The 18,140-nt window shown below is 36.0% G+C and overlaps 3 protein-coding genes across 6 annotated transcripts in view; 1 reads left to right on the plus strand and 2 right to left on the minus strand.

The window, feature by feature from the left end:
* Positions 1-18,140, plus strand: part of LOC114945579 (kin of IRRE-like protein 1) — a 652,455-nt gene that overhangs the window by 157,681 nt on the left and 476,634 nt on the right. The gene's annotated exons all lie outside the window — the stretch shown is intronic.
* LOC114945578 (glucose dehydrogenase [FAD, quinone]-like) lies at positions 6,451-11,714 on the minus strand. 2 transcript variants are annotated; one of them, XM_029321832.2, is made up of 9 exons: positions 11,629-11,714; positions 10,925-11,186; positions 10,541-10,669; positions 10,270-10,466; positions 10,096-10,193; positions 9,051-9,333; positions 7,984-8,452; positions 7,369-7,742; positions 6,451-6,620 (listed from the first exon to the last, which is right to left on the minus strand). In XM_029321832.2, the coding sequence occupies exons 1-9, from the start codon at positions 11,629-11,631 to the stop codon at positions 6,528-6,530; spliced, it is 1,908 nt and encodes a 635-aa protein (XP_029177665.1). In that variant the 5' UTR covers positions 11,632-11,714; the 3' UTR covers positions 6,451-6,527. The 2 variants fall into 2 exon arrangements, with proteins under 2 accessions (XP_029177665.1, XP_085340989.1); XM_085484863.1 differs by lacking the exon at positions 11,629-11,714.
* Positions 12,199-18,140, minus strand: part of LOC114945580 (glucose dehydrogenase [FAD, quinone]-like) — a 30,503-nt gene continuing 24,561 nt past the window's right edge. Inside the window, exons 4-10 of the mRNA XM_029321836.2 lie at positions 17,532-17,728; positions 16,891-17,250; positions 15,494-15,641; positions 14,770-15,087; positions 13,744-14,114; positions 13,078-13,172; positions 12,199-12,988 (exon numbers count right to left, since the gene is read on the minus strand). Coding sequence (XP_029177669.1) covers positions 12,907-12,988; positions 13,078-13,172; positions 13,744-14,114; positions 14,770-15,087; positions 15,494-15,641; positions 16,891-17,250; positions 17,532-17,728 — 1,571 coding nt within the window. The 3' untranslated portion in view covers positions 12,199-12,906. The remainder of the gene's footprint in view (positions 12,989-13,077; positions 13,173-13,743; positions 14,115-14,769; positions 15,088-15,493; positions 15,642-16,890; positions 17,251-17,531; positions 17,729-18,140) is intronic.

Genomic DNA, 18,140 nt, shown 5'->3' on the forward strand with positions numbered 1-18,140 from the left:
TACCGACGACACCGGCAACAACTTTCTCCCTGGCAGGATAAATAACGAGGCAACCGGCAAAATATTTTAGCCAGGAGAGAAGAGGTTGAGTTACGTGTCCCTAAGCCTACGTGGCTTAGGAGACGACGCGATCGATCTCTCTTTTCGTTTCTCACCTTCTCGCGACAGTGAGCTACCAACGTGGATTTGTCGGGTAATCCGCGGGGTCAAATATTAACGATTCGGCTCGTTTATCTCCGGAGAACGAGACCTCCTAACGACGGAAGTCTGATATTGTCGAGAATTTTATCTCGACCTACCTGTCTGAATGATAAATAGTCTGCAATGCTGAATGCTAAGAACTGTTATTAAAAGGGTTTGTTTCTTCGCTTCTCTCTCTCTTTCTCTGATTTTTTTAGACAATTGTTAGAGAAATAGGGATCGACAACGTAGGTCTGCATACTTTTACATTTTTTTCTACGATCTGAAAAAGAAGAGTTTTCTATGGAAAAATATCGAATCCGATTATAATAGTTGTAATTGTACACAGTCGGTGCCCGTTAAAATTTTTGTGTTAAATATTTAACATACATTCATGTGTAAATTTAACATATTGCTGTTGTGTTAATTGAACAGAAATGTTAAATTATTAAAATAACAGAAAAATAACACAATGTGCATCTATTGTTAATTTTACACAATGCTTAAATATATTCTGTTTGATTAGTGACAAGGTTTATCTGTTAAAAGTTACAGAAAAAAGTTGATTTTTTATTTTATAAGAAGAGATGATAAAATCTAAAGTATTTTTAATTAATTTTTACATTAAAACTATATTAATTTTACACCAAATTCAAGTTTTGCATTTATTTTGTGTTAATACAATATTTGTGTCTCTATTTAACATATCCATATTATGCTAAATTAACACAAAAATTTCTGTGAACCGTTTAAATTAAACACAAATTTTTCAACTGTGTAACAGTTTTCAAAAACGAACAAAAACACGTGTTTCGGGGTTTGAATCCCATTTAGGAATCTGAATTCAACGTTCCCCAAAAAATCACTCTTCTTATCCAGGGAATTCCCGTAAAATCATGTATAGACTTGTGAAACCAGTTTGGTAAACGGAGTAGAATCGCGGCTGCCGAAATTCCTAAACTTGTCAGCGTGTCGATGACCCTTACTTACAACTTCCGGTTCTAGTGAACCATGTTCACACGACGGGCGGGCTTTATTACGACAGTAATGCTCTCACATGTCCCTAATAGGAACGAAGTTTCGCAGCCACCTCCCTCGGGGGTTAATGCACTTATTTGTTTGTCGATAGTCAAACCTGGGCGCTGGGCCTTGTATGTAATTTTATAACTTTGTCCTAATGTCGCATTAACGACGGAGCGAGAAATTATAAATTCCGCCGTCAAAGCGACCGGTGTTACTGCCTAACGAGGCAACGGAGATTTCATTACACCGGGCGCGAAGGGCTCACCCGGCGTAATCGGATTCGGCTCCGGAGGAATTGGGGCATAATTTTCGGAAATACCCGTGACCGCATCTGCTTTATCAGTTCGATATTTCGCAATTTAATGGATTACATAATTCATGAAGGCTTATATACCGCCATAATGTATACCGTTACGCTCTCGAGCGCCCTCTTCCTTTCAAATGTCCCCCGAAATATTAGGTCTATTTGTGCTGACTGCACTCTTGCGCTAGTTCAGAGATTGTCTTTCTTGCTCGAAATTGGAAGAAAAAAGACAACCTCTGAATTAGTGCAAGAGTGCAGTCAACACAAACAGATATATTTATTAAAAAGGGTTAGGGTTAGGTTAGGTTAGGTTAGAGCGCCCTCTTCCTTTCAAATGTCCCCCGAAATATTAGGTCTGTTTGTGCTGACTGCACTCTTGCGCTAGTTCAGAGATTGTCTTTCTTGCTCGAAATTGGAAGAAAAAAGACAACCTCTGAATTAGTGCAAGAGTGCAGTCAACACAAACAGATATATTTATTAAAAAGGGTTAGGGTTAGGTTAGATACATATAATAAAAAGACAAGGATGTACATCTTATTATTTGTTAGTGCTTTTTTTTTACAAGATTTACGTGAAATTGTTAGATTCGCTGTCCATTTAGGGGCTAAGGAATTATACGGCGTGAAATAAGCGGCAGTTAGTATTATGAGAATTGCTTCTTCGATTTTTGTAAAGCGCATAACTGCGGGCGGTCGCAGGAGGCGTTTGAAATCGCCGAGTCTCTCCGGGGCCAACCGCGCCATCCCACCATGAATTCATTCGCACCCTCATGAAATTCAAAGCAGTCGTTACGCTCCTGGCACAACGACAACGACGAGGCGAGAAGGACGAAGAGGACGAGATATGTATAGTGTAACGCTGCGGTTGCTTATAGACTTGTACCTCTCTCTCCGTGCGAACGCGGTATATTCAATGTTTTATTTATAATTTGTTTATCTCATCATCTGCTCGGACCTGCCGACTTGTGTATGTAACGCTGTCTACACGATGCGGCCGCGTCTATCAGCGATTCTCGAGCATTCGTCGAAACATGAATAGTCAAACATATAAATGTATATATATGCAAGTGTAAAAAAACTTCTTCGAGACATTGTTTTAAGTAAAAAATGTTTTATATATAGAGAGGGTGTATTTAAATAAGTGCGAATAATTTTAGATGATTCTTTGTCGAAAATTAAGGGGGGTTTCTTATGGAAACATATACTCTTATATTCTTTCCTGAGGAGTTACACTTTTCTAAAGAAGATAAAACGTAAATTTTCATTTTTTTTTCACAAATTTTAGATAAATTTAAAAAATGAAACTTGGTGGATATTTTTCACTAATAAAAAATGGATATTTATTAATATTAAAAAAATAAAAACTTTATTTTTATCGCATAATATAAGGATATAAGAATATATATGTTTATATAAGAAATCCCTCTTAATTTTCGACAAAGAATCATCTCCTAAAATTTTTCGCACTTATACTCTGTATATATATATATATATATTTTATAATTATGTATACATACACAATAATAAATACATTTAATATTCACATTTACAGTTAAAAAACAATAAAACATTCTAAATTAACAATTATTATTAGAAAATAACAATCTGGAAAATGTGCTCCTTGAGTTCGAATGCAAGCTTGAAATAAAACATTTTTTACTTGAATTTCTGAACAAGTTGTCAAAGCTTTTTTACACACTCGTAAATCATCTTATACATATATTTATATATTTTTTCCCTATACATGTATATCTCTATATTTTTTCTCATTTCGTTGAATCTAATTGATCATAATTATACGCGCGAAGCAAAGTTATATTATTTTTTAATGATAAAATTTTAAAAATTGCAACGCACGCGCATAAAAAATATTATTGCTTTGCATGCATAAAACTATATTAATTAATCATGCAATGTACAAAAATTTAATATTTAAATTAACAGGAGTTTTGAACCAAATAATAGAATGCTCTACAATAATTTTTCGATATAAATATCAGCACTGCGCTGCACGTTTCACGCAGGACTGACAGACTGACTCTTGATCTCGAACGCTTGGCTGTGAAGTTAGGTGACAGCGCATGCGCAGAGTCTTGCGGTCTGTGGCGGGGGTCAGTCCCGCGTGAGACGTGCAGTGTAGTGGACGTGTAAGTCGCGCGAGTTTAAAGAAAAAGAGTGTTTCGCCGGGTTTATTGTTAGTTCATTCTTGGCTGTGAAGTTAGATTTCGCGGTTAGATAACGACACCGATACATAGATACTTGCGATCAGTAGTGAGTATCGGCCCATGATGAGACATACAATATGGCGGACGCGAGTCTGTCTAGAAATGGGAGCACAGGTATGTTGATAAAAAATTCTATTGTTATGTTCGCATTTTCCATGTTGAAGATTTAAATATTAAATTTTTATGCGTTGCATAATTAATTAATATTTATGTATACGTTAAGTTACTTTATTATCAAAGAATAATATAACTTTGTTTTGCGCGTGTAATTATATTTGGTTAGATTAAACGAAATGAGAAAATATATAATACAAAGAAAAAATATGTATATTTTTTCTCGCTACAACTATCTCGCCAAAAACTTTTTCCGCAAGCGGATTATAGTCAGTCAGAATGAGGAAAATAAACTTTCGCGAGCGAGGCTTCTCGTTTCGGGAGCGACGAGAGTGCACCGGAAGTCGTAATGCACATTGGACGCGAGAAAGTGCAGGCGACGTAATATTATCGTTGAGACATAAAAGTTGCGTATCTCAAAATTTGCAATATACAGTATTATTAAACACTTTGAAAAAAAAACAGGAATATTATTTCAATAATTTTTTCTCTCGTATATATTCAACAAGCAATCGACAGGTTCAAGTATTGAACGCGTGTTGTGGGATAAAAAAATCACGTGATATCCGGTTGAATTGGAAATCAGGAAAACGTTCGAAAAGACCATTCAGTTAATCCTTTGCAAAATATATATTGTACATTGACAGATGATAACGAGCCTCGCGATCCGATCGATTAAAAGGTTAATATTCAACATGTAATTATTAAATTTTCAAGAGAGATTAATTATCGAGAGAATTAATAGCCGCGCGTTTGCTTAAAAAAGGCCTAAGAGAAGGACGAAAAAATTTCGTAAGAAATGGTGCCGATAAGGCGTTAACTGTTGCATAATCAATCGCGTATCAGATACGAATGTGCTTTGTCGCCGGAAGCGTTCAAATGATACGGTCTGACATTTTCTCTCCCTTAAAGATGCCATGACGTAATGGAATTCGCGGACATTCCTTACACAGTTTCAGACTGTCAGACTTAGAATGCAGAAATCGTAAACAACTTGAGCAATGAATTTAACAATTCGAAGATGAAAAGTAATTTGCATTATCAACGCAGAGAATTTACTCCGATTCGCGTTAACTTATTAAATTAAGCATATTTTTTCAAATATATTTTAACAAGTACCACAGGCCATATTGAATTTTTAAAACACTCTATTTCTATCAGTACCCTATTTTTTGTAGCGTAAAAGCGCTTCAATATTTATAAGTATATACTAGCACAACTCACACACACACACACACATATATATTTACCCAAATCTCGTTTAAAAATATAATCAGAATAAATGCATTGATGCGATTCGTCGGGGAATGCAATGCCGATATTTGAATTTGCCAATTATCCGTCCCGCGGACCACGACGTACGATTTTATCGATAGATCGAAGCGCCTGCTGAATGTTGTTCGGAGTTGAATGCACTCCCGAGACCGGTGCATTCGATCTCGAAAAGTTCAGATGGATGAATAGCTACTGAGGTCGCGAAATCGCTCTCGTGTAAGCACGCGAGTCTAAGGAGGTCGAGTGCCAGCTCTCTAGACTTCCCAGCTTCTGCGACTCCTTGCGGGCTCCCCATCATCCCCCTTTTTTCTTGCCGCTTCCGGCGAGGAGGTATAAGTCGGTACGGCTCCATTCTAGCTCCGTGACCTCCTCCAAGATGCATTCCTTCTTTTCAATCTTAATAATTGAGATGTAAGATATCGTAAGTGGATCTTTTGAGGGTAGCTTCGCTTCCTTCGAAAGCGGCGCACAAAAACCGTCCGTGAAGCGGGAAACTAGGGGTTTAATTTCATTCTACAGCTCGACGGATAAATTAAATAATAAATTTCGATCGTTTTTATTTGCGTCTGTGAACAGTCGGTGAATAACTCGAAGTAGGAACTGACGTTGATTTAAACTTTTGATCAGATAAAGGCTTGTTTTTCAAACTATTTTGGTTAAAATGCGAATTTTCGTATTTATATATGTTTTGAAGTAAAGGTAAATGAAATATGGAATAAAATCGAGTTTAGTTCTAAATGCAACGTGTACATGTAATAGGACATATCTTTCTTTCTTTTTTTTTTAACGAGACACTCTTTAAATCGGCTTATCGTTAGATCTCATTCGCCGTAATTTAACTTTATTACACACGATGAAGATAAATCTCGTAAACCAAAACTTTCCATTCGTAAACTAATCTTGTCTTTATTGCGCTGTACAACTGATGATATCTAGAAGATTAGTTTATATGTAAACGCACATTGGGTAGGATATATGAGAAAACAAAGTTGTGTAACAACCAAGTGGATAATATCTTTATTAAATATTTCACAAAGTTGTCTAAAAATTTGCAATATATATTATGTTTGTTATGTATATACGTTATATATATAATATTATCTTTAATATTTGTATATATAAATTTATTAATTCGAGCAAAAATTTATTAATTGAGCAAACAGAGAGATCGATTCTATTTTTAATTTTTTTGGCAGACAAAACAATGTTGAGATATTATCTCTAATTATAATATCACATAAAGTTGTCTACAAATAATATCTGTAATATATATTATATAATATGTAGAGAGAACATTATCTATAATATATATTAAATTTATTAATTCGGATACCGGAAAGAGATCGATTTTATTCATAATTCATTAACAGACAAAAAAATTCGAACATTCTATACATTAATATTCGTCTAAATGTCATTCATACCGTAATCGGTCTTGATAAAATCAGCAGCTCTTTCGCCGATCATGTTGACTACAGCAACAGGATTTCCGGAGATCACCTAAGCGTATTAAACAAAATAATACATATTAGTTACAATTTTTCTAAACTATCGGAAGCATATTGCATATTTTATAAAATATTTGATACAAATTATTTGTCCATATGATGTTGGATCAATTTAAAAAGTAGCTATAAATTAATAAAAAAAAGAACGACATTAAGGGGATGCTGCCGTTGTTTTGTTTTACCGACTTTAAGTTAGGTTAGGTACACTTTTTATTGAATATACAGATTGAAAAATTTTTCATAATGAAAGGACTGATAATAATGAATGGAGAATGCTGTCCGGCAACTAATTTTTGCTGTTTTATGCCTCGACATCGATTCCGCACGCAAATATACATACATAATTAATTCAAGTACGAATCTTTTGATACAGGCTTTTAATCTCATTTTTATTGCTTCCGTATTATTCTTTCATGTCATCTTTATTGGGAGCGGCATATTTTGTGCATAAATAAACTGCAGAACTTTTGTATTAAATAAGTATTGTCATGAGCTGATGCAAAAGGCCAATAAAGAAACTGTAATATTTTAATTTTGATTGTTTTTTATACGAAATTACAGCGCTCCTTGTTCATTAATTAATATCAGTACTTTAATTGTAGAGAAGGATCTTTCAATCTGTATAGCCAATAAAAAGAAAAGTCTTTGAACTCAAAGTCGGTAAAACAGTCATGGTCAGCATCCCCTTAATCGTTTGTAGAATCTTGAAGTTTCGCAACAATGACGGAAAAATTATTTACCTGCGGCATAATGGATGCGTCAGCTACTCTCAATCCTTTTATACCATGCACTTTTAGATATGGGCTAACAACAGCCATGGGATCCGAAGATGGACCCATTTTGCAAGTGCCTGATTGGTGATTTTCGGGCCGGGTGTTCCATTGGATTTGACAGTCCCAATATTCATATGAGTCGATTTTGTAGTTTTTGCATGCCGGGGCAGTTTCCTCTATTCTCGTCAAAAGATATTTTGTGGTCAATGGTTTTGTCTTCGATAATACTAAGATCTTCTCAATACCCTGGATAACGATCGATCTGTCGACCGGGTCCGCCAGATCGTTACCCCAGATGTTCGGATGGACCGTCGGATCTTTTGATGCAAGCGTGAGTCGGCCTGAAATTCATTTGTATGTTTAGCCATAATAAACAGAATTTCTTTAAAGAAAATCTTGCACATTTTTTAGAAAAAGAGAGAAAGATTCAATTACTTTTGCCAAAATTAAAAAAAAAGAATTGTATGTAAATAATTTTGATGTAGAATTTAAAGAAAACAAGAAGAAGAAAATAATATAAAAAAGATATATTATTAATATTTTTATTATGAATTATATTATTATATATGATCATTTATTTACCTCTACTGCGCGGTTGTATATTTACGGAAGTAATTCTAACGTTCTCTTTCGTGCCGTGCTGTGTCAATTCCGGAATCCTCGTGCCCGTATCACAGACAGCTTGGTAACCAGAGAAGAAGAACTGAATGTCCGGGTCCTCTGCGGTGGTATAGTTAGACCATAGGATTCCTGTGAGTTGAGCCAAACCCGTTGACGACATCGGACCAGTTTGAGTGTTCAAATATTCATAAGCAGTTGTCATATTTAGCTCGTCTATTTTATCCGTCTTGAGACTGAAATCTATGCCGTACGACTGATGATTGTGAAGATTCTCGCCGACTCCTGGCAGATCGAGAACCGACCGAATCCCCAGATTAGTTAGCTGATTCTTCGGTCCGATGCCCGACAGAAGCAGAAGCTGAGGCGAGTTTATCGAACCGGCCGAAAGGATCACCTCCTTTCTCACGTTTGGGTTGTATGTTCTCCCATTCTGCGAATTACGGATTGCGATTACGCGTTTTTTAGGGTACAATCGCGCGTACATAACATTATTCAACAAAAAAAATTAACCGAGACGAGACTAGTTAGTCTCATAGTTTTTTGAATGCTGAATACGAATCTGGTTTTCAAATTATTTCATCACGTCACAATTTTGCGAAATTTTTAATTAAAGTTGCAAAGAGGGCTTTTTTCACGAAATTTATTATAGTTACAATATATTAATTTTAGATTTTATCATTCTCACTTATAAAATAACAAATCAATATTTTTTTTGTAAATTTTAACAAATAAATCTTGTCACTAATAAAACAGAACATATTTATTGTGCAAAATTAAAAAATAGAAGTACAGTTTATTATTTTTACATATTTTTCAGTTGTTTTAATAATTTAACATTTAAGTTCAATTAACATAACAGTTATATGTTATATTAATACATAAATCTGTTAAATATTTAATACAAACGGGGACCATTTTTAACAAGAAAACACAAATATTCCTACTGCATTTCGTTCTGGTGTTCGACAAAAAGTCATTTTTCGTTGAATAGTGTAATTGAACAAAAATTGAAAAGAGAGTAACCTTACCATAGTGAAAGTGATTCCTGTAGCTTTTAAGTTCGTTCCCGAACCAGTCGTGCGAATTTTCGTCGCGGTCGCATTCAGCGCTACGAATAGATTTTTTCGATTTCTGTTCGGCCATAGAAAAGCTCTAGGAGCGCTGAGCCTGACGCCATTTTTGCTTATCGTCTGTGCGATGGCGAATCCTGTGATTTTGTCGCCTACCAAGTCGTTGGTGATTCCAAACTCTTTGGGATTATCCTTCGCCGCGGTCAGTACGTCTTCAGCGAATTGCGGCGCCCAGGGTAATCTATTAACAAAAGTGATCAGCAAGTCTAATTCGTATCTATAAATCAATTACAATGGCACTAAGGAGAAACTACACGGATAACGTCAAAAAGACACGTGATAGTTCTAAATATGCCTATGTCCGTTTAATGAACATCGGATATCGAGCACATTAATTATACGATATTAGGGATAGATGCGGCGCTAAAATATTTTTGAATATTTTTACTGCCAACTAACTAAATAAATATTAGAATAGAATTAAATAATAAATGAATTACAATAATTTTATTAAGGGGATCTTAAACGCCCTTGAGAAGTCTGTTGTTTTTTCCTGTTCTATCGACAAAATGTGAGGTTAGATAAACTATAAATCTATTTATTAGCTATACGGATTGTTTTTTACCTGAAATTAGAGCTTCGCTTTTTGTTAATATTAATATTTTAATTTGTACAGGAGGGAAAAAGATTTATCAATCTGTATAGTCTCACATATCTTGATTATAGAATTATGAACGCTTAGAATTACATAATTCTGTAATCACAAGATATTTGAGACTATACAGATTGATAAATTTTTTTTCTGTGTAAATTAAAGTATTAATATTAACAAAGGGCAGAACGCTCTAATTTCAAGTAAAAAACAATTCGTATAGCTAATAAATAGATTTAAAGTTTATCTAACCTCACATTTTATCGATAAAACAGGAAAAAACAACAGACTTCTAAAGGGCGTTTAGGATCCCCTTTATTATTTTTTTTAATAAGATGGAACAGTTCATACCTTTCAACCGTCATCGGACCTCCAGTCACGTGATAATCTGGTGATACCAATGTTCCAATCTGTTCATTATTTTCCGACTTCCAAAAGTATGGCAGCACCTGATAAACAAAAGTGTTTATTATAATAATTTTTTGCGCGATACTGATCTGCGATCGACGATAATTTCTTAATCACCTGATCCCACGACCAGTTTAGATTTCCCTTATGGACCCATTTGGTATAATCCATCTTGTGGCCGCGATGATACGCCATGCCGTGATGGGAAGTGCATCCGCCGAGATTTTTACCCCTTGGCCAGCTACAGCTACCACCGTTGTTCAAACAAGCGTGCGTTTCATTCTGGGTTTTATATTTCCAATCCAAATCCGTGTCTGCAATCGCGAGTACGATCGAAATTAATTGGCGCGAATGGTTATTTTTTTAATTAAAAAAAAAGATGCGTTACTCAAATAGAGTAGAAGATTGCTCGGTATTTGTGTGCCAGCTGGTTCATCCGGTCCGGCTTCCACGAGAAGTACCTTCCAGTTGCTTATCTCGCTCAACCTAGAAGCCACGACTGGGCCAGCTGCGCCTCCTAAAATAAAAACAAAAGACAATCGGGATGATTGATCAACACTCACTTGCCGAATTGCTTTTCCTTTTTACAAATAAAAATTAACTTGGCTCGTTCGTTTTCAATTTGTCGTGATATACAAACTAAGGATAAATCTCTAGAACGTAAATTAATAAATTTACGTTTAAATATATATAATATAGCGAAAATGTCTTGATTAATAATAATCAAGATAAGGCAACGCGTTGTGATTATGATTATCATTGATTATCTTACCTCCGACGACAATAAAGTCGAAAAGGCCATTCAAGTGACCCGACTTCGTTTCAGGCGTGATACGTTCACAACAACCATTAATGACATCACTATAAGTAGCTAACGTGGTCAGCAGACTCAGCAATAAGTTTCCGGAACTTGCGGAGCAGACATCCGTCAACGTGAGTCCGCTTGCGAAGGGTGACGAACATGGTACACTCGGTATCGGATAATTATTTAGCTCAGATGCCGCATAGGCAACGTCCGGAGCTAATGGCGAACTCTATAATATCAGAACACATTTAATTTCTCCATCAATTAAGAGAATTTCAGTTGCATTTGTTGGCTAAAGTGTTCTAAGAATAATTCAACATGTTAATAAAAATGAATAATTTTTTCTCGCTTAAATATATAATTTATAATTTATAATAAAAATAAAAATTATAATTTATAAGTTATAATAAATATAAATTATAAATTATAATATTTATAAGTCTATTTAAAAAATTGTACTCTATCTTGATTGCTATATTTTAAAACAATTTTAGTTGTGTGCGATGAAGTAAAATATTTTTTCGACACACTGTTATTATATTATCCTGAAATTTTCGAGAAAATTCAGAGATATCGATTTTATGTCGCGATGTTCCGATATTTCTGATATTTTTTTCTCTCTTTTTTTGTTTACACGAAACACAGTATATATCTGCAAGATTTCAACATACCATTTTATGCGATTATCTTCAAACGACTCGTAAGCAGAACTGTTGTCTGCTCGACTTTTACTCCCCGATTGTTACACTCTTTTTGGCGTCGCTTTGTTATATACTCATTTGTGTTATGCATATGCAGGTTCCGCGAAATATCTAGTGATTAACTTCAACATAAAAAACGATAATAGCGACGCTTGTTAACCCGCGCTTGTCACACGTGTAAATTGCCGCATGTGTATCACTGTGGGAAATTGATGAATAGTCAGTGAAATAGCGCAAATAAAATAGATAGCTGTGCTGTCGCGATAACTGCGTTATTCTTTACTTTATTTGCATTTTGAAAGTTGAATGAAGTTTGTGTGTATGATTTGCAGACGTTAGTTTATTGATGTTTTGTTGCTTATCAGACTGTTTTTAGTTGAATTTTTTTTTTACACAAATATATGTAAATATTAGTTTTTACTTCCTTTTGACTTTAGATATTGTATCATTTGTCACATTACATATGTAATTAATAACAACGTTGTCAGGAGCGCGTATCATCGGAAACGGATGTGCAAGTCATATTCCACGTTTGATATCTGCTATTAATGAAATCTTGTTTATTTACAGTTATTTTGATTTACACTCGAGCACTCTACGAGCTGGCGAGCTATCCATATTCGTAATCCATTTTAGTTTCTCCAATATATTTCTTTTTTAACAATATTAACTATTATATTTTTTTTTGGCCTGCGATACGCCAGGATTTGTCTTTGGTTATTATTTCAAATAGGAGATATATACGAATCGTATGTATTATATAGTATGTCACAAAGCTATTAAGAGATACTAAAACATACGTTAAGCTAAAGGAAGATTATTAATATAACGAGAGCTAAAAGAAATAATTAATATAATAATTTTTTCATATAACTCTTAAACAGATGTATATAATTAACCAATAGGAAAATTATAAGGAATATAATAATAACAATATTCGTAAATTGTACGGAGATCTGTACGTCTCTGTCGCGACTATTTCAACATGGATTGTCGGGAGCCGCGACATTTTACGAGACACACAATCTTAGGAAATCTTAGGAAATTACTAATTGGAAACTGAAACACATGGCGATACAGCGAGACCTGTCTTGAATTGACTTTCTGTCTTACTCTCTATCTCTTAACAACAATAATTACACGTTGCGATGTAATTTCGAATCTTACGGAGAGTCCTTGGTTCTCGACCTTCTTAGGCGCTGCAGAAAATGGCTCATAAGAGACTAGATAGATCGTGGACGCCCATGGTTACCATATAGCCTGATCCCAGTCGATAAACTTGATCCCCCAAAGCAATAGGTCCAGTGAACTTTCGATGGTCGTGCGGGCACTATGGAAATACGGTAAATTGCTGATGACTAATGAGTCTTCGAATGGCTGTAATGGCTCTGTTTCGGGATAGGAGATGCTCTCCCGTACCATTGTGTACCGTGACGGCCCCAGTCGGACTTGATGTACGCGGCCGCCTTTTCGCCAATCATCATGGCCGGTGCTGCCGTGTTGCTGGACGTTACCTTGAAAGGCAATTCCAACATATTTTCACCCCTTTGTTCTCACGCGTCAGAATACGGAGAGAAATCTCAACCGATCTCTCGAGTTCTATGTACATGGTGTCTGACATAAGGTGTCACACCGAAAATATATAAGTAGATCTTGTTATTAGGAGACAATTTTTCCTCAGCAAAATTATTGAGGCATCAATAATTTTCGAATTATAAGCGATTGAAAATAAGGGGTTTTTCGCGAACTAAGGCTTGTGAAAATAAATTATTAACAAAACCACATTCTCCAATAAATTTTATAACTTATGGTTTAGTTATAAAGAGATGTATGGCAAAAATTAGGAACATGCAAAAAATGATGGCATTCTTCAACATTTTTGCTGAGGAAAAATCGTCTCCAAATATATCAGACACCTTGTATATAAAGACTTGAGATATCGAGGATTAAAATAAAATTAGAGAAAGCAGCGACAGACGTGGATTGAAACATGATCTTAAGTATAGAAAGTGCCAATCTTGATGAAAACCATAGATGGATTTTGAAGAAATAGTTATACGAATCGTAATCGAGAATAATATTTACCTGCGGCATAATGGACGTGTCGGCCACGCGGAGATTTCTTATGCCGTAAACCCTCAAGTGATTATCGACCACGGCCATAGGATCGGACGCCGGTCCCATCTTGCAGGAGCCCGCCTGATGATTCTCCGGACCGGTATTCTGGTGCACCGCGCATGCCCAATAGTCTTTGCTCAGGAACTGATATCCGGAACACGCGGATAACGGTTTGTTGTTCAATGTCATGTTGTACTTGGCCATGGCACTAGTGTTGGCGAGAGATAACGCAACTTGGATACCCTCCACAAGGATCTCCACGTCCATCGGATCGCTCAAATAATTTCCCCACATGTTCGGCTTCGCGAGAGGATCGTTGCTCGCGAGACGAAGACGTCCTGAGAAGCAAGTTCGTCATGTTTGGGACGAAGAGGATCGAGATACATCGAAAGATCGACGAAAACAAATTTATGGCAATTGTCATCTAATGGTCTACAATAAGTCGGATGTCGGAACGTAAGCGATGGTCCAATGAGGAAATTTTGTTTTTCAAAAAGAAATTTTCTCAAGCCTGGTCTACAATAAGTCGTATGTCGCAGTCGGATGTCGGAAAGTAACCGATGATCCAATGAGAAAATTTCTTTTTCGATAACAAAATTTCTTCATTGGACCATCGCTTATGTTCCGACATACGACGTAATGTAGAACGGGCCTTAGGTCTGGGCTACAATGGGTTTGTTCTTTATTGCTGCACTAGTGTACATTGGTGCAGTAAGTTAGAGTGAAACAAAATATATTTATCTCACTTTAACTTGTTGCACTAATTCACCAGTGCAGCAATAAAGAACAAACCCAATAAGTCATATGTCGCAGTCGGATGTCGGAACGTAAGCGATTGTCCAATGAGGAAATTTTGTTTTCGAAAAGAGAATTTTCTCATTGGACCGCTTACGTTCCGACATCCGACTGCGACATACGACTTATCGTAAACCAGGCCTAATATTACTGTGGACGGGGATCTGGCTCATAGTTGGATTAATTTAAATTGTTTACCCTTGCTACGCGGTTGCGTCATCGTCGGCGACATGCGGATGCTGCGACCGTTGTTGTCTATGAGGGCGCCGACTTCTCCAGTTTGTGAGCAGGCCGCGTGATAACCGCTGAAGAACATTTGGATGTCGGGATGATCCGGAGTCGTGTAAATTGACGGCAGCATCGCGGTCAATTGCGACAAACCCGTCGACGACATCGGTCCCTTTTGATAGGCGATATATTCCGTGGCAGCCGCCCAATTCAGATCGTACACATTCGGCTGATTGATGGTCCACGATAAAGTGTACGACACGTGATTATGCAGATTCTCCCCGACACCTGGAAGCAAAACACAGAGTTCGCCTCTCAATTAATTCGTCGATTTCGCTCAAAACGTCGACGCCTTCCCTTAAATTACATTAGTTCGTGAAAAAAGTTAGGAAAGAAAATATTTTTAAAAACCTTTCCTCAATGGTAAAAGTCGATCAAACTTGAGGAAAGATTTTTATTAATTATTACTGGCGAACCTTAAGGATTATTATCTGAAAATATTTTTATTTAATTCTTTATATACAGAATAAAAAATCCTTTACTAGAATTAAAGTATTCATAATAACAAATCTGGGCTACTGTATAGCCAATAAATAGTTCAAAAATAAAATAATATAATTACAATAATATAATTAAAAATAATATAATTAAAAATAAAAATTGGCAAACGATCAATAAATGAATATCGTCTCACCTGGAAGATTCTTGACGACCGTGACGTTCATCGCTTGCAGATGATCACTCGGCCCGATTCCGGAGAGCAGCAACAGTTGAGGCGAATTTACGGCACCACCGGAGACGATTACCTCCTTTGTGGCGCGGGCAACTCGAAGTTCACCGTCCTGAAGATGCGTTCATTGAAACTCACGTCGCCAAACTCACTCGAGCTTGATTTCGCGCTCTTAAACGCCGGGAAAAAGCAAAGTTCCGCGATATGCGCGACATATATTGTTGACTCGTTGTTCTCGCTCTTGTTTATATTTTCGCGAAATCGATACTCCGATGAAAATGCTAAATCAAATGCAGCCGCGCGACAGCGGCTGAATTTTATCACGCGATCTCGGAGATTTAAGCGAGATCGATTATAGCAAATCAATTTGATTTGCGCGTGCGAGGAAAAAGAATGTGTTGTTAGGAAATCTTTATGATATCCATGAAAGTGACTCGATTTACATCTCCGCACGTGGCGATTTATTATTGCTTTGAAGAACGGGATAAAAAATTGCGCTTTTTTAATATCCATAAAAGTGTCTTTCTGTTCGTGTAACTTTGTATGCATGGCTACTCTACAGAATTATTTTTTTTTTTAATACAGATAAAACAATAATGTAGCAAAAGATCCTTGGGGCATTTCCACTCGTGCATAATGCAAGGTTTTTTACGTATGACGTGTACGTTTTCAACGTATTAATAGAATTTGTAGCGAGTTTCTCGATCAGAAAAAACCTCCCGTTTGCGCGACCAATGAAATTTCCGATAATATATCCAATGCAAATTTATTCGTCATGCACACGACACCGGACAAATATATTCACAAATAATATTATTGCAATAATATAATAATTCGAAGGTTTCTAATATTTCTGGCACGCGTGTCCCGATTTGCCCAGTCGCGTACATTATATATTTTGCCTCTTTAAAATAATAATTAATAAACAGATATAGATATTTGCACGCAGCTGTTGATGTACAGGATGCAACAAAAATGTGGGTCTTATTTCAAGAGCGTAGTCCAAATAAAAAAAATTGTATAAATATATGTCCAAAAAATACGTCGTTATGTCATGTTTAGATTGAAACTGAACATAATTAGCGTATTATTTTATTTCCAATAAAGCAGTAGAAAATAATGTTTATATGTCAAAATAATTAATTCCTAAATAAAATGGAGCAATTAAATTTTTCAAAAATCCTCTCCTATGTCATCCTGACAGGACCATTAAAAAATCCTTTTTGGATGCATATTTATATAAACTTTTTTGCTACATAATAAATGCTCTTTTGAAGTACCTAGCTCCCAACATTTTGGTACACCCTGTGCAAATCGTCATCGAAAGCGAAGAGATGAGATTTAGGTGTGTCTATACTAACTTGATAGAACTGGACGCCGACGGCCTTGTGATTCTCGATGATGATCTTCGTGGCGGTAGCGTTTAGGGCGATTTGTAAATTGCGTCGGTGCCGAAACGGTCGCAGAAATGCCGCGGCGCTACTCACACGAACCCCATTCTTGCTGTTGGTTTGCGCCACAGAGAATCCCGTAATTTGGTGGCCGTTCAGGTCCTCGCTAATCGGATATCCTCTTTCGGACGCCGCCGCGAGGATGTCGTCCGTGATTGCAGGTTTCCACGGAAACCGTTCAACCGTTAACAAACCACCGGTCGAATGATATTTCCGACCCACCCGATGGATCTCCGTGTTGTTTTCGGAGCACTTGAAATACGGCAGCACCTAACAAACAAAAATCGGGTATTCTCTTCTTGATAGACATCTCAAAAAATTGAAAACTCAGTAAGGGCGTCCGCAGAGGGACTAAATAATATTAGACTATAATTGGGACATATGGTAATATTTTTTATACTACAAGTTTGCAATTTATAGCTCTTCTAATTTCACATCTTTTTATCATACGATATTGCGAATCTTGGGATGGATAAAGACATAAAATTCTTTTATTTAAATGAAATGCTCGAAACGTGTACGTAATTCGAGGCAAGTCGATGGAATCTTACGTCGTGCCAACTCCAGCCGGCATTTCCCATGGCCGCCCAATTGTCAAAATCCTTCGCGTTACCCCGTTTGTACATCATGCCGTTGTGGACAGATGTTCCGCCTAGATTTTTGCCGCGTGGCCAACTGCAGGATCCGCCGCTTGACAGACAAGCGTTCATCTCGTTCGTGGTTTTATACTGCCAGTCAATGTTAGTTCCTATCGGTAAAATTGTCAGATCGTTTACAATGCGTAAAGCTTGTTGCAATATATATATATATATATATATATATATATATATATATATATATTGCAATAATATAGATTCCAGATGAACACTGCAACCATTTTTCATTTCTTTCTACCTTTTGAATCCGGGAAAAATTTTTTATATATAATTATATATAAATAATTGTATAATTATACATATACTCGTAAAATTATATGTGAAATAAATTTATATAATTACATATGAAAAGCACTCTTTTTTATCTAATTATGTACATATGGACATATTTTATATATAGTTTTGCGATTATATGTATAGTTTTATATATTTCTATATAATTTTATATTGTTATATATAAAATTTTTTTCCCGGGAAAATGCTCTAAATGTAGTTTAAGTGAAC

Source organism: Nylanderia fulva, unplaced genomic scaffold (genome assembly GCF_048542155.1).
Source record: "Nylanderia fulva isolate GAGA-0341 unplaced genomic scaffold, ASM4854215v1 Scaffold32, whole genome shotgun sequence".
Lineage (NCBI taxonomy): Eukaryota > Metazoa > Arthropoda > Insecta > Hymenoptera > Formicidae > Nylanderia > Nylanderia fulva.

Bases quoted from the DNA above. Each gene is read 5' to 3' on its own strand.
- LOC114945578 (XM_029321832.2), bottom strand. The intron at 10,670-10,924 runs GTAAGATAATCA...TTTTTATTTTAG, and splicing joins CGACTTTATTGTCGTCGGAG to GAGGCGCAGCTGGCCCAGTC. The intron at 10,194-10,269 runs GTGATTAAGAAA...TTTGTTTATCAG, and splicing joins TAAACTGGTCGTGGGATCAG to GTGCTGCCATACTTTTGGAA.